Source organism: Eubalaena glacialis, chromosome X, assembly GCF_028564815.1.
Source record: "Eubalaena glacialis isolate mEubGla1 chromosome X, mEubGla1.1.hap2.+ XY, whole genome shotgun sequence".
Taxonomy (NCBI): Eukaryota; Metazoa; Chordata; class Mammalia; order Artiodactyla; family Balaenidae; genus Eubalaena; species Eubalaena glacialis.
In genome coordinates, this window is record NC_083736.1 from 66,284,866 (window position 1) to 66,299,154 (window position 14,289).

Genomic DNA, 14,289 nt, shown 5'->3' on the forward strand with positions numbered 1-14,289 from the left:
ATGGCACGGAGCAACTGAGCCGTGCACCACAACTACTGGGCCCGTACGCCTAGAGCCCGTGCTCTGCAACGAGAGAAGCCACTGCAATGAGAAGCCCATGCGCCGCAATGAAGAGTAGCCCCCGCTCGCCACAACTAGAGAAAGCCCTTGCGCAGCAACGAAGACCCAACACAGCCAAAAAAAAAAAAATCAAAAGTGAAGCTCTATAGTCATTGAACAACAACTCCCCATTGAAATGCTACTTTTTCATCATAGACTAATTTCCTGTCTTCGTTTTTTTTTGCCTGGACTATTGTTAACAGCTTTCTAGCATCACCATAATTCCAATCTTTCATGCACACTGTAGCCTGATTCATTTTCCTCATGCAAGCTCTGACCACAACACTCCTTTATTCAAAACCTTCAGAAGCCCTCTTGGATACTGCAGTTGAAATTAAGTCCCCCATTTGCAGCAACATGGATGGATCTAGAGATTATTATACTAAGTGAAGTAAGTCAGACAAGGAAAGACAAATATATGATATCGCTTATATGTAGAGTCTAAAAAAATATGATACAAATGAACGTATATACAAAACAGAAACAGACCCACAGACATAGAAAACAAGCTTAAGGTTAACAAAGGGGAAAGGGGTGGGAGGGATAAATTAGGAGTTTGGGATTAACATATACACAGTACTATGTATAAAATGGGTAACCAACAAGGACCTACTGTATAGCACAGGGAACTATACTCAGTATCTTGTAATAACCTATAGGGGAAAAGAATCTGAAAAAGTTACACACACACACACACACACATATATATATATATATATATATATATATATATATGTATATGTAACTGAATCACTTTGCTGTACAACTGAAATTAACACATTGTAAATCAAGTATATTTCAATAAAAATTTTTTAAAAAGAAATTAAATCCCCCATTGCACTCTTTCATAGCACCTATACCTTTTCTTCCTGTCACTTCTCATGATTTATGGTTTTAATGATCTGCATGATTATTTGACTGTTGTCGATCTTCTTGCTAAACTTCAAGCTTCATGAGAGCAAGGGCAATGTGCTCGTCGCCTATGCCCAGATGCTTTGTGCGTGCCTAGTATATAGTAGGTGCTCAATCCATGTTTGTGGAATGATACTCCCCTTGCTTGTGGAATAAAGTAGAAGCAACTGCAAGATCTAATTCCAACTTACCTTCTCTCAGCCTTCTGCCCTTCAAGGAAGTCAAGCTGCTGGACTTTCTGCCCTTCCTTGAAAAAGCCATGTGCTTCCTAACGGTTGGTTCTGGTTTACACCATGTCTTGATTTATCTTTTAATTTGTGCTCCAGTTCCCTGTGCCTGAAGGCCATGCCCTCCCCTCAGTGCCCTACCACAATTGCTGCCTTATGGAAATACAATGTATCCTTCGAGACCATGTCTGTCTCTGCCACTGGACTGTGAGTTCCTTGAGAGCAGGAACAGGGTCCCCCACATTTGTCCCCAGGGAGCAGCACAGCTCCTGGCCTCTAGGAGGCACTCTTGCTTACACAGCCTCACCTGCTCCCAGGCTACAAGCTCCTTGTGGGTAGGCAACATTCCTTACCTGTGTGTATCTGGGAACCTTGTTTCCTAGTCCCTAGGACCTGGCCCAGGGTGAGGCTTGGAGTTGGCTCAGGAATTTCCTGGAGACCTAATGAACGTGCCTGGTCTTGTTGTGAGAGGACTGAACATGAAATGGTGGGGTAGGGGCAGAGGCTTCCCTGCCTTCCCCCAACTGTACTCTGGGATGTCCGCCCTCCCCCCACATCATGCCCCTTCTCCAGCAATAAACGATTACCACCCTACACCCTCACCCTGCCTCCCCAGATCCCTTAGGACCCCACGTCTCCCTGTTCACAGCCTTAGACGAATCTAACCATCCACCTTCAGCAGGATCATTCTAAAAATCAAAGTTGGTTAATTCTTTGCTTTCCTACAAATTTCCAGAGAGGCTCCACAAGCCACAGGGATGGTGGTACCAAGGATAAAGGCGCGCTCCCAGCTTGGCCTAGAAGGCCCTTTGAGCCCAGCCTCTTGCAAACTTCTTTCTAGTCCCCTCCTCTCACACCCCGTCCCGGCCCTATGACCCTGCTTGCTAAACTCCAGTTTTGTAGCTAGTACAGCCCCTTTCATGAACATGCATTTACATAACAGCTTTACCCCTCACTCATTCTTTCCTTGGCTGACTCTGGTCTTGTTTTTAAACCCAATTGTTTCTGTGGATAGATAAGTCTTTGTGTAAAGGCACAGAGCAAGGCCAGCGAGGATGCACCACAAACAGATAAACAGTTGCTACCTCAGTGGAGGGCAAGAGGCGATCAGGATTGAGGGAGAGAGCTGGTCAAAGGGTACTTTCGCTTTATCTGTAGAGTTTCTACTTTTCACAAAAAGATTGGGTCATGTATTTATTACTTGTGAGATATAAAAACAAACAAATGAACCAGTTCAATACGAGGAAGCTTTCCCCAGACTTCCCAGGCAGATGGAGCTGTTTCCTTTTCTGGGATCGAATAGGACCTTCCCCCTGTGTTATAGGAAATACTGTTTTATTGTAATTTGTTGATGCCTTTCTCCTTCTAGATGGGGACCCCCTCAAAGGTATAAACTTTAATTTACGCTCCTGATACTTAGCAGAGTGCCTGGCCCAGAGCAGATGCTCAGGGAATGCTCAATCCAATGCCTTGCCTCTTTTGGTGGGCTCCTTCGAAAGCACTTTCTAGGGGACAGGCCCCATGCTAGTCCTGGAAAGCTGATGAGTTTTCACAGTGTCCAAGGAAGAATGTCTCTGGGAGTCTGAAATGTGGGTAGAGGAGTCTCTAGGCTCTTCGGTTGTGTCAATATGAGGACAGGGCTGGATTCCACACCAGCCCCATGCCCCCACCTGCCCCCTTCCACCTCAAGGCTGGGATCCAGTTCAATGCTACCGTCCTGTCACTTGGCATGCTTCTAAAGCAACTGCCTCCTCAGCGGTTAATCTAAGGGCAACAGATATATCCCCAAATGTTGACCTTGTCGAGCCCAGCTCTGATCTGTGTCTCTAAAATGGAGGCCAGCCCAGAGAAGTGGGCTGTCCCCATACAGTGTGGGCCAGAGTTAGGGGACACATGTCCCAGGCATGGAGGTGGGGCTTGAGCAACTGTCTGAAGGACTTGAAGGCACCTAAAATCTCAGTTTAACGGTCTGTAGCTTTTGCAATTTTCCAGAGAAATCTGAGCTCCCAGGTCATAGGATCCTTCTTGGGTCATACTTATTGCCCAAGGGCAAAAAGGCAAGGAGTGGCCTTACTGCATCATCTGGATTGGGGCCAGAGATGGGGTGGGGGTGCCTTTTAGAGTTGGTGAAGTGTGTGCCACGTGGCTAGGGCAACCCTTTAGACTTGGATGCACAAGTGGCCAGGATGCTGTAGAAGGGTCTGGATCAGTCTTTCTTCCAAGAATGCTCCCAACCAGCCCGTCATCAACCTCGAATAGGACAGTGTTCCTGGGGTCTTAGGGCAGTGAGGCTAGGTACTTGGACTCCTGGAGATATAATGGCAGTGGTGATGGCAGTGGCGGCAGGAATTCAGTGAGGAGTCTCCCCTCCCCACCCCCCGCCCCACCTCGGGTCTTCCCCATTCCTCCCATCCAGCCCAGCTCCCTCCCAGCTATCCACCAGCAGCCCCACCATAGGTCTCAGGATTGCTAAAAGAATGTCAGACCATGCCACACCCCATTAGACCTCAATGAAGAGCACCTCCAGTTGGCCCATCTCTTGTAAGTAACTTTTATTTTTATTTACAACAGAATTGGTGGCTTTATTCCTCCATCTTTAGGAACAGTTGGCATCAGCAGCCAGATGGAAAGTCTGCAGTGAAGTCAAACTCATTCTGCCCCAGCCACAGCTCCGGCAGCTCATTGGCTCGGTCCAGTCCCAGTTCCACCACCAGTGACATCAGCACCTCCTCATCCACCGGGTCTGAATCGATGATGGCAGGGCTCTGGGCACCAGCAGAAGGAGAGAGTGACCCCGCCCCTCCCGCCTGAGCCCCGAAGCCCCAGTTTGGCAGGGGCCCTGCCTCCCCAGGTTGGCCTGGAGTGGCGGCGGCCATCCCATGATACTGGCTATTAAGTTTCTGCAGCTGCATACTGGCCAGTAGGTGAGGGGCGGGGTGCAGGTTGAAGGGTGGGGGTTTAGTGGGAGGGGCGGCAGTAGGAGAGCTTATTGGAGATGGAGATCCCGAGGAACTAGTGGGAGCCCCATTGGCCTTGGTTCCATTCGAGGTTACCCCGGGGTAGTGCAGGATGGCCACTGCTTTACGATCTTTCACCGCCAGGTTAGAGTAGGCCAGAGAGCTCATCTCTGGGTTGGCATCCTGGAAGACAGAGAAAGGCAGAGCATGGTACCCCTGCTCCAGGCTTTGTTCCTCACCATTCATCAGGCCCAAAAAGTGCTTCATCAGGGGCTAGTGGTGGGGAAGTAGCAAGAAGGCCCCCTGGAAAGGTAGGCTCCTTTCCTAGCTCGAGTCAGGCTCAAGTATCCTTCCGCCACCTTGGCTCCGAGCACTGTGCTCAGGCCTAAGTCCTCATGCTGGGCGCCCGCCATCCTAAATGAGTTCACTGCTTTCATCTCCGTCCCCCGACTCTGCCTTCAGCTCGCCATTCTACAAATGGGATCTCCTTGTCCCTCTTCTCAGCCTCACTTTAATCCATTGAGACAATGGAGCGGTCTTTTCCAATTCTGCTTCTCTGCTCCCTTCTCTGCCATCTTTCAATACCCCTAGTGGGTTCGAAGTGACCATGTTTAGGTAGAAGCTATTTTCATTCTCTCCCAAGAAAGCCCTGCTGTCTCCAGTCTGCTAAAGGACACCAGATACCCCAGCCAGGAGGGCCTACCACACGGCCCCGGCCCTGGCCCAGTTCTTTCCGGCTCCAGTGTCTCCGTCTGTAAAATGGCAAAAGTTACCTCCTTCATAGGTGAGGTGCCACCCTTGACATCAAGTGCAGGCCTCGACATAGTTGGCATTTCAGAGCCTTGGCAGAAGTTGGATAAATTGGTGGGAGGTGATGCTGCCAGCTGGAGCTGTTGTGCTGTATGTGAGGGAGAAGAGGTAATAAGGGAAAAGGCTTTATTGACCAAGCAGGTACTAGCAAAGCCCAAAGCTGGGCCACTCCACACAGCTACAAGGCAAGGATGGTGACGGGTTAGACCCAAGACCAGAGACCACCTGAGCAGAGGGAGGAGATCCAGTTGGAACTTTTGCCTGAGGCAGGAAAGGTGCTAGATTTGGCAAGGTGCTGCCCAGACAGCCAGCTACCCACATCACCAAGAGGGGACACATGTGACTGTTTCCTCATGCCAGTGATGTCAGAGCCCCAAGAGGGGTGCACTCTTCCTGATTCTGAGGACAGCAATGTCCCTGAGTAAGTAGCACACTGTCTCAAAAGGCCACTGGCATTCAGATTGGAGGCACTTAGGCCTCCACCAGAACTGGGAGAAAGTAGGAAGGAGTCAGGGCGAGGAAGACCTAGAAAGCTGGGGGCTGCCACCCAGAGAAGGAATAGGTCCCCAAAGCAAATGTCATGGGGCTCCAAAGTCCTGCCTCAGCCATGGTTTTGTGTGAGAGAAGCTGGGCTGATCAGGGTAGTCTGGGGGCTCTGAAGTAGCCAGAGAGCAGCTAGGGATGTCGCAATTTCCTCCACACTGCAAGCCCCCTCCAAGACAGACCTGGCAGCACTTGGTTTTCCCAGGACACCTGCTCTGAGCCCAGACACACTCATCTGTAGTGACAGGTGGGCATAATTCTTCCCAGAGGGAAACTGAGGTACAGAGGTTCAACAGCTTTCCCATCAGGTGGCAGTGGCTCTGGGAGCAGGAGCCAGCACTCCTGTGCCCACATGCCTCATCTGATCGCTGGCCAAATCATCATACCTAGAATGATTCAAATGGCTCCTGAAGAAATGATCCCCTAGGTCAAATGCCAAAGGGATAAGATAAGGCGATGAAGGGAAAAGAATCTCCCCAAACCAGAAAATAATAATAATAAACAATCTCTGAAAACTCTAAAGTTATTTTCCCAGAAGCTTTTTTTTAAAAGCCCCATATATTCTAGCCTTCATGATGAATTAGAGATGTAGAATTTCATATTTATAAATACCTCTTGGCCCAAAGAATCTTCAGCATCTTCAAAAGTCTCTAATCTTTCCAACAAGGCTAGAATTCTGTGACACCTCCCTCCCCCCAGTGGTCATTAAGAATCTGCTCAGACCCTTCTAGAAAGTGGGCACTTACTACCCCTCTTTATCATCTCTGCACCGCTTACTTGTAGGGGAGGGAGGCAAGAAAAATAGAAAAAGGAAGGGGGGGGGAGAAAACACGAGAAAACAATCGGTTGCTGGGTCCGCCACCACTGCTTGATTGAAGCCCTGTTTCTTCTCTGAGGCAACCAGAGAATATTTCAAGCCAGTGATTACAAGACAAGGAATCTAATCCATGTCGTCTTCAAGAGCCCAGCACCTTCAGTATCAAGCAATTTTCATGTCCTAAGAAAAATGTCGGGAGGGGGGGTGGCTGTCCATCTTTTCCTGTTCCTATCCAGCCTTTCTTCTTTCTTTATGCTACCAAGTACCCGAATGTACATAAGAAAAAAAATAATAATAACAGCAGCAGCAACAACAAAAAGAAACAGAAAGAGGAGGAAAAAAAGAAAAAGGAAAAAAAGAGAGAGAGAGCGCAAGAGAAAAAAGTATCTCTGTTCTGATATCAGTTCCTGGGGAAGACCATTTTACCACGTCTCCCCCTTCAGGCTGTGAGCTCCCCTAGGCAGGACCCTGTTTCCATTCAGATCTGTCGCCTCCCATCGCCGCCTCCCCCTCCACCAGCCCCGACCCCCGGCCTGGGTCTGTGCTCCATAGGCGCTCAGTAAGTGTTGTTGTATCCGTCTGAAGAGGCAACCGCATCTCGATCGGAATCCTTGCCCCTGCTTCCCCGATTTTCTGTCTCCCCTCTGCCACCCAGCCCATTCGAAGGCAAAACTTGGCAGCGCGGAAACGTCCCAGCTCTCTCTCCAAGCCTCGAGCCGACCACTGCGAAACAGCTGCGAGAGACGGCTGGGCAACCCAGAGCAACAAGTGCCTCCTCGCCTGCCGGTGCCTCGCGGGCCCGGGCCACCAGTTCCCGGTCCCGCCGCCCGCCCTCCTTCACAGACCGTCCCGTGGGCCGGCAGCCCCCTCCCGCCTAGATGAGGGTGGGAAAGGGAGAGGAAGAAGAGAGAAGGGAGAGGCAGGTAGGGAGGCCGCGTCTTTGACCTGTTGGGGGACCAAAAGTTAAAATGGCACCAACCGGATGGCTCCATCTCGATTGCTATTTTCTCACTCAGGAGAAATTTAAAAATCCAAACAGTACTGCGGCTTGGCTTGGATGCGCTCTAACCAGACCAGTCAGTTTCGCCACCTGAAAACTAAAGGCCCGTTGTTTGCGGACAGCTCGGCCGCCCTCCTCGCCACATCCCAGGTGGAGCCGCCGGAGCTGGGGGCGGCCGGGAGCATCCCTGCACGGTGGAGCGCGAGCACCCAGGCCGCCAGGGCCCCGAGCGTCCGATCCCGCGAGTGCCGTATCAGGAACCGATCGTGGAGACAGGATAGACAGGCGGGGAGGGGCCCGGGGTCTCGGCCTACGCGGCGAGTTTGGGGCCCCGCGGTGCTGCCGCGCGCGGGGGCGCACTCCGGCGCCGGCTGCGGCCACTCCCGCGCCTCATCAACACTTACTGAGCGCCCGCAGAGCACCCGACGCGGCCGCGGGCTGAGCCTACCCCCTAGCCAAGTCGCCTGTGGTCAGTGCTATCACTCCGCTACGAGAAGAGTGAGAGGCTCGGAGAGGTTCGGTAACTTGCCCAAGGTCACAGCGCTAGAAAGTGGCGGAGCCGGGATTCGCAGCCAGGTCTGTCTGCCTCCAAGTCCGGCGCTTGGCGAGGCAGGGACTCCGTGCGCGGCCCGGCCCTGCCGCCGGCGTTTATAGGCAGAGGGGTGTGTGCGTGGGTGTGCGTGTGTGTGGGGGGGCGTGAGTGTGGGGGAGAGCAGAGGTCGACCAGGCAGTAGAGGCAAGTTGCCCGAATTCTCTAACTTCCATCCCTCAATTCCGCTGAACTCGGCCCGAAAAGCCCCTCTAGCCTTCAGCCCCCGAAGGAAACCTGAGCTTTGTGCAGCCCCAGAGCCGGAGCGTCCAGATGCGGTCCGGGCGATTAGCAAAGTCGGTGGAAGCCAAGCTGGAGAAAGCGCGGGCGCGGGGAGAAAAGGTGCTGCTGTCTCCCCAGGAGAAGCGGGCGCTCGGCCCGGCTGGCCGGCAGGCGGGCGCGCTGGCGAGCGAACCGGTTCGCTGGCTGGCGGGCGGGCGGGCGGCGGCCCCTCCGCCCCCCAGCAGAGCAGCTTTCAAACAGAAAACAAGTCCCCCAAAGACCCCCGGTCCGCCTGGCCCCCGCCCGCTCCCTGCGCCCGCTCCGCTGGAGTCCCCGGCCCCGCCGCCCAGCCCACCGCCCTACCGGGCGGCCCGGCTTACCTCCGCGAAGCCGCCTGCCCTGGAGAGAGGGAAGCGCGGAGCCCGGTGAGCCGCGGGCGCAGCGGCGGAGCCCCCAGCCCCTGGCACGCACGCCGCCACCGCCGCCGCGAGCCGGTCGCGCTCAGTGCCACCCGACCCCGGGGCGCCTGGGAAAAGCCCGCACCACCGCGCCGCGCCGCCGCCGCACCTCACCGTGCCGCGCCAAGCAGCCCCGGCCCGCGCCCGTGCCCGCCCGCCCGCCCGCAGCTTCGGCGCCTGACTCCGGGGCGGTGGCGGTGGCGGTGGCGGTAGCGGCCACCGCGCTCCCTTCCCGGCGCGGGGGAACCGGGTCTCAAGCCCCCATTGCCGCCCGGAGAGCCCTGACGCACACGCACACGGGAGCAGGCTGGCCTCGGCTAGGAATCCCAGGAAGGACAGACCCTTTTCCCCCTTTTTCTCTCCCCCCCCACCAATTTCCACGTCTTTATAACCGGCTTAGGGCATTATTAGCACATGTCCTGGCTCGTGGGCGAGTTGGTGGCAAAATCTGAACTGGATACTCACCGAGGGCCAGAGCGGGTGCTGCGCCTTCCTCAGCCCTCTTCCTCCTCGCCAGGAACGACCCTTCTCCGGCGGGCTGTGGGCGGGCAGCCGGGCGGAGCGAGCCTCTTCTCGGCAGCTCAGCGGTGCCCCTTCTGCAGCTGTGCCGCTGGGAACATTTTATAGCGGCGGCTGGCGTGTGTGGCCCTTTAAAGGCGCTCGAGCTGGTGCAGTCACCGCGGATCGTGTGAAAGCGAAGGGCCGGCTGGGGAACGGAGTCCGAGCGGCTCCGCGGGTCCGGCGGCGCCGGGGACCGGCCACGGCTCCCGGGGTGCGGCTGGCGGGCCCAGGCCGTGGTCGCCCCGAGCCCCGAGCCCCCGGCCGACGCCTGCGCTTCTAAAGCGGGCGGGGGCCCGGGCCCCGGGCACAGTCTCTCCCCACCGCCCTGCATGGACTTGCCCAATAAATTCCACTTAGTAATTTCGCTGAGGCGAGGGAGAGCTGTTAGTGTCTGTTTTCTGACCTAAATCTAGAGGGTGGTCAGAGCGGGCTTCAGGGGGTTGGGGGGAGAGCTATGGGCTCAGGAAATGACCTGGGGGAGGAGGAAGAACAAGGGACGGGGCCCAGGGGGCACGATTTGGGTTTTCTGCAGGGCTTTCTCGGAGTCTGTCTGCTCCCTTTGGGCTGCACCATCTCCCTGGTTGAAGGGCCGAGGCTGGGGGTCCCTTTCCCCTTAAAGTCGCCAGATTCCAGGCAGAGCTTCTTGGAGGGCCTAACCGTCCCGCAGCTGTGGCTTCCCTCGAAGACCTGAGCTGGGATTGGGTTCGAGGGATTCTCTTTTGTGGTTATCCAGGGCTGAAGGAGGCTGGCGGGTTGCGACGGGGAGATATGTCACGGATCGTGGGGCCAGGTGCAGCTCATGAGGCACAGCCGAAAGGCCAAGAACAGGCAGCAGGGTATGAAGAACTTGCCCCGGGGCTCGCGGGGACTCCTCCTGCGTTCCCAGTATGCCAGGTTATTTTATTATCATTATATAATCATTCCCAGGTAATAAGAATAACATTTTGCATTAGGAGCACATCTTTCTCGGGTTAGGATGTTATCTTACAAATCTCTTCGGAAAAGAGGCCCGGGTCTTCTCCTTCATTTCAGTCATGCTCCTCCTGGCCAACAAGCTCCCATCTCGCCTCTTACAGGAAGGCCACCAGGACTACCCTTCTACCAAACTCTCTTTTTTTGGCCCCTTTCAGCAATAACTACTCAGTTTACAGTGTTTATAAAACATGCTCTTTTTTAAAAGTCCTGATGTTAAGAAAAAAGCGGGGGAGGGAAAGTCATGAAGTCATTTTCACTGTGTATGTGTTCTGTCTTCTTAATTGGATTTGAAGACCTAAAGGTCTTTTCCTTTTCTTCTTTCTTTCCCACTTTTTCTCTTCTTTTCTTTCTTTCTTATTCTTTTTTCTTTAGTACCCCAAAGTGCCCTGCATTTGCTCTTTGAACAAAGTTCTGTTTGTTGATGGACTGACCGGCTTACTGACGTAAAGATGGGGAGCAAACAGAGGGACAGATCAAGGCCCTTCCTTGACGCCTGGAGGAAGCTGGGGCCAGTGCTCTGGACGCCAGGTAAACCCATTCCCTAGCCCCCAAAGCTACCTTGCCTGTCTCCCTTCCTTCCCCTCACCCTGCCTCAACACAAACCCCAGTAACAATCACATCCCACACACCATCCTTGCACTTTCTCACTTTGCACAAAGATCGTAGGTCGTGCCCAGTTTCCTTCTGATAAAAGGAGGGATCTGTCGGGACCCTAAAACCCTACAAAGTTTGCTTGTGAAATACACCCTCAAGCCATCTTGGTGTTTGCCTGACGTGAGCGACCCCGGGCTTTCGAATTGTGTTTTGCTAATTTGGACCTCCGACCTACCCTCCCCCTCAGCCCCCGCTCGGGAGAGGGTCTGGAAACCGCGACAGCATCTCTGCGGAAGGCTCCGGATCCGGGAGGTGGCGGATCCGCCCTCCATCTATTGGATGGTTCCCAGGCCAATTGTTAGAAAGAGGCATATGTTCATCTCGGCTTCTGGAGTGTCTCCGGAGCAGTTGCTCAACAGCCAGCCCCCTCCCCCATCCGGACCATTGAAGGGCAGAAAAAGGAGCGCCCTCCGCCACATTTCTCTTTGCCTACATGCCAGAAAGGGTCTCCCCACTGGTAACTTCCTGTCATCTCCACTGTCCACCTCCTTGGGAGCAGGAAAGAGAGGGGCTACGAGCACTCAGCTTTAGAGCACAAAAGCCACCCTTTTCCTTTGGGGGGGCAAATGGAAGGGGAGGTTAGTCTCAGAGGCAGGGAGAGAGCAAAGGAGACATTTGCATTTCTCTGCAAATATGCCCTGGATCACTGACTTCCCAGTCGGTTCCAGCCGAGCTCAGAGCTCTCCGCTGAACTCTTATCTCTAACTTGGCAACTAGACTGCGAGCTCGCAAACCAAGGAGAGGACAGGGATGATAACCCAGCAAGAACCTTCTGTGCTCCAGCATTGGACCTGGCATGTTCCCATCCATCATCTCATTTAATTCCCACGCCCTGTGAGGTAGGGTTTACCAAAGGTGAAAAGGAGTCCCAGAGATTTGCCCAAGTTCACACAGCCAGAAGGTCCGGTGTTTGAATCCAGGTTAGGCTGACTGTAGAGTCCTCACCCTCACCCCTACACCTTGCTGCCTGGGAGGGTAAGGGGGCATCTAAACTGTGGTCAAGAGTACAAGTTCAAGGGTCAGTCCTCCTGGGTTTAAATCCCTACTCTGCCATTTACTAGCTCTGTGATCTTAAGCCAAATGGCTTCATTCTTTAGGCCTCAGTTTTCCCATCTGTTAAATGGGGATTATAATGGGAGCAACTCCGTGGGTTTGTTGCAAGGATCAAAGGAAAAGCTTGGGTTGATGCCTGCTGTGTAGTAAGTGGTCCACAAATGCTGTGCCTTCTGATTCTTTTCCTTTTGCCTCCTAGTCCTGCCTCAGCTTACACACTTCAGGTTCAATAATACTTGCTGACTGACTAATTTAAAAACCAGGCTGTGAGAGGATGAAGCAGGTCTATAAACTCAGGAAGGGGAGAAAGAGGAAAATGCAGGTTTGTTCTCAAAATCCCGCCTTTCAGAACCAAGGGCTGTCTGAGCCTTATGATGGGAGTAAATTAGGGAGCAATAAAAGACCATGACTTTTTACAGGACAGCCCGTACGCATACAGAGTGGTCTCTAGAAACATATACAATAAGTGTGTAGAAAAGTTAAAAAGCACGCATTGCCACGTGGCTTGCAGGATCTCAGTTCAAACCCCGACCAGGGATCAAACCCCGGACCACAGCAGTGAAAGGCTGGAATCCTAACCACTAGGCCACCAGGGAACCCCATAAAAGCACAGGTCTTTGATTAAGAATGTTTGGAGCAGAATTGTTTGTAATAGTGAAAAATGGAAAGCAATTTAAATGTCCATGGTGAAGGAGCGTCCCTTGGTACCTTGATACTAAAAAAAATTGTTTTTAAATCCTGATTTCAAAAACTCTTTTATTCATGGGAAAATGTTCACAACAAAATATTAACTAAAAAAAAGACACAGGGTACAAAGTTGCATAAATATGATGCCAAGTTGCAAAGGGCACAAAGAACAGAAAATTAAGTACTCACTGTATGAATATGGGTAATGAAGCAATGGTCAGGAAAACAACAACAGTGTCAGGCGGGTGGTAGGATCGTGAGGTATTTTTTTTCTCTTTTCTCTATGTTATGCAACATGATTATATTATTCTTATAATTAACTATAAGTTTATAGTTAATGGACTGCATAAACAGTATGCTTCTACTATTGTTAAAATTATTTGTGCATAGAAAAAATATTGAAAGAATATACACCAAAATAGGGACTTCCCTGGTGGTCTAGTGGTTAAGACTCCACGCTTCCAATGCAGGGGGCACAGGTTTGATCCCTGATTGGGGAACTAAGATCCCACATGCCGTGGGGTGTGGCCCCCTCCCAAAAAAAGTATCTTAAGGAAAAAAAAACAAAACCTAGAAACAAACAAACAAACAAAACACCAAAATGTTAACAGTGATTATAATTGAGTGGTGGGATTATGCATGATATTTTTCTTTTCCTTTATTTTTCTGCTGTAAGATTATATTATTTTCTTACAATTAAAACAGGTTCATAATTTGAAAAGTGCATAATCAGTACAATCCCACTGGTGTTAAAAGTATGGCTGTAAATTGAAAAAAATGGGAAGGAAATATATTAAAATATTAACAGTTTTTATATTAAGTGGTAAAGGATTATGATTTTTCTTTAATATGATTTTATTACTTTTATAGTTAAAATAAAATGAATACTTACAAATGGCATATACAGTAGGATCCCACTTTTGTTAAAAATGTATATATATATGTGGGTGTGCATAGAATAAATAATAGACTACTCCAAAATATGGTTGTCTCTGGGTGGTGGGGTTATGGGTGATTTTTGTTTTCTCTCTTTTTTAAAAAAATTTTATTGGAGTATAGTTGATTTACAATGTTGTGTTAGTTTCAGCTGTACTGTTTTCTTTTCTACACGATTTCTTCGTTTTCCAAATTTTTTACAGCTATCATGTATTATCTTTTAATTATGAAAAATGTAAAAAAGAATTCAATACTGAAGTATTTATGGGAAAAAAGGGCATGTCTGGGATTTGCTTTAAAATATTCCAGTGGGGATGGGAGAAAAGTGGATGGGGATATAGAAAAAAATAATATGATAATTGTTGAAGAGGGGTACATGGGCCTTCATTATAATGTTTACTTGTGATTATGTTTGACAAGTTCCATAAATACTTTAAAAAGCATTTTCACATCCATTATCTTACAATCTTTTGCCAACCCTGTGGGGTTGATTATCTCCATTTTGTAGAAAACCGGAGGTTTAAAGAGGTGAAGTCACTTGCCCCACCCGTCACACAGCTGGGAAGTGAGATAGTGGGCTTGACTTGGGGCTCCTCACTCCAAGCCCAGGGCTCCCCACCACATCCCAGTTGCTGCTCCTTTATAACAATTTTAAAAAATTAACATTTTGCCTGGCGATAAATGTCATAATTGTTCCCTGCACAGAAATTGGAAATAACAGAAAAGCACCAGGAGGGAAACATCATAACCCACCGGCATCATAGTTAACCCTTTGGTGTCTGGTCATGC

At 51.1% G+C, this 14,289-nt stretch overlaps 1 protein-coding gene across 6 annotated transcripts; it reads right to left on the reverse strand.

Annotated features, from left to right (window-relative positions):
• Positions 1–3,811: 3,811 nt before the first annotated feature.
• On the reverse strand, positions 3,812–9,195 carry CITED1 (Cbp/p300 interacting transactivator with Glu/Asp rich carboxy-terminal domain 1). Of its 6 annotated transcripts, XM_061178985.1 has the most exons (5): positions 8,925–8,949; positions 8,557–8,575; positions 8,192–8,266; positions 4,969–5,093; positions 3,812–4,378 (listed from the first exon to the last, which is right to left on the reverse strand). In XM_061178985.1, exons 4-5 carry the CDS (start codon positions 5,026–5,028, stop codon positions 3,851–3,853), a joined length of 588 nt encoding a protein of 195 aa, XP_061034968.1. In that variant the 5' UTR covers positions 5,029–5,093; positions 8,192–8,266; positions 8,557–8,575; positions 8,925–8,949; the 3' UTR covers positions 3,812–3,850. The 6 variants fall into 6 exon arrangements, with proteins under 6 accessions (XP_061034968.1, XP_061034967.1, XP_061034970.1 ...); XM_061178984.1 differs by lacking the exon at positions 8,192–8,266 and having other exon boundaries at positions 8,931–8,984; XM_061178987.1 differs by lacking the exons at positions 8,192–8,266; positions 8,557–8,575; positions 8,925–8,949 and adding an exon at positions 9,100–9,195.
• Positions 9,196–14,289: the final 5,094 nt, after the last annotated feature.

Excerpts from the sequence above, each read along its gene's own strand:
- CITED1 (XM_061178982.1), bottom strand. Across the intron at positions 4,379-4,968 it reads GCACCTCACCTATGAAGGAG|GATGCCAACCCAGAGATGAG; the intron begins GTAACTTTTGCC and ends TCTGTCTTCCAG.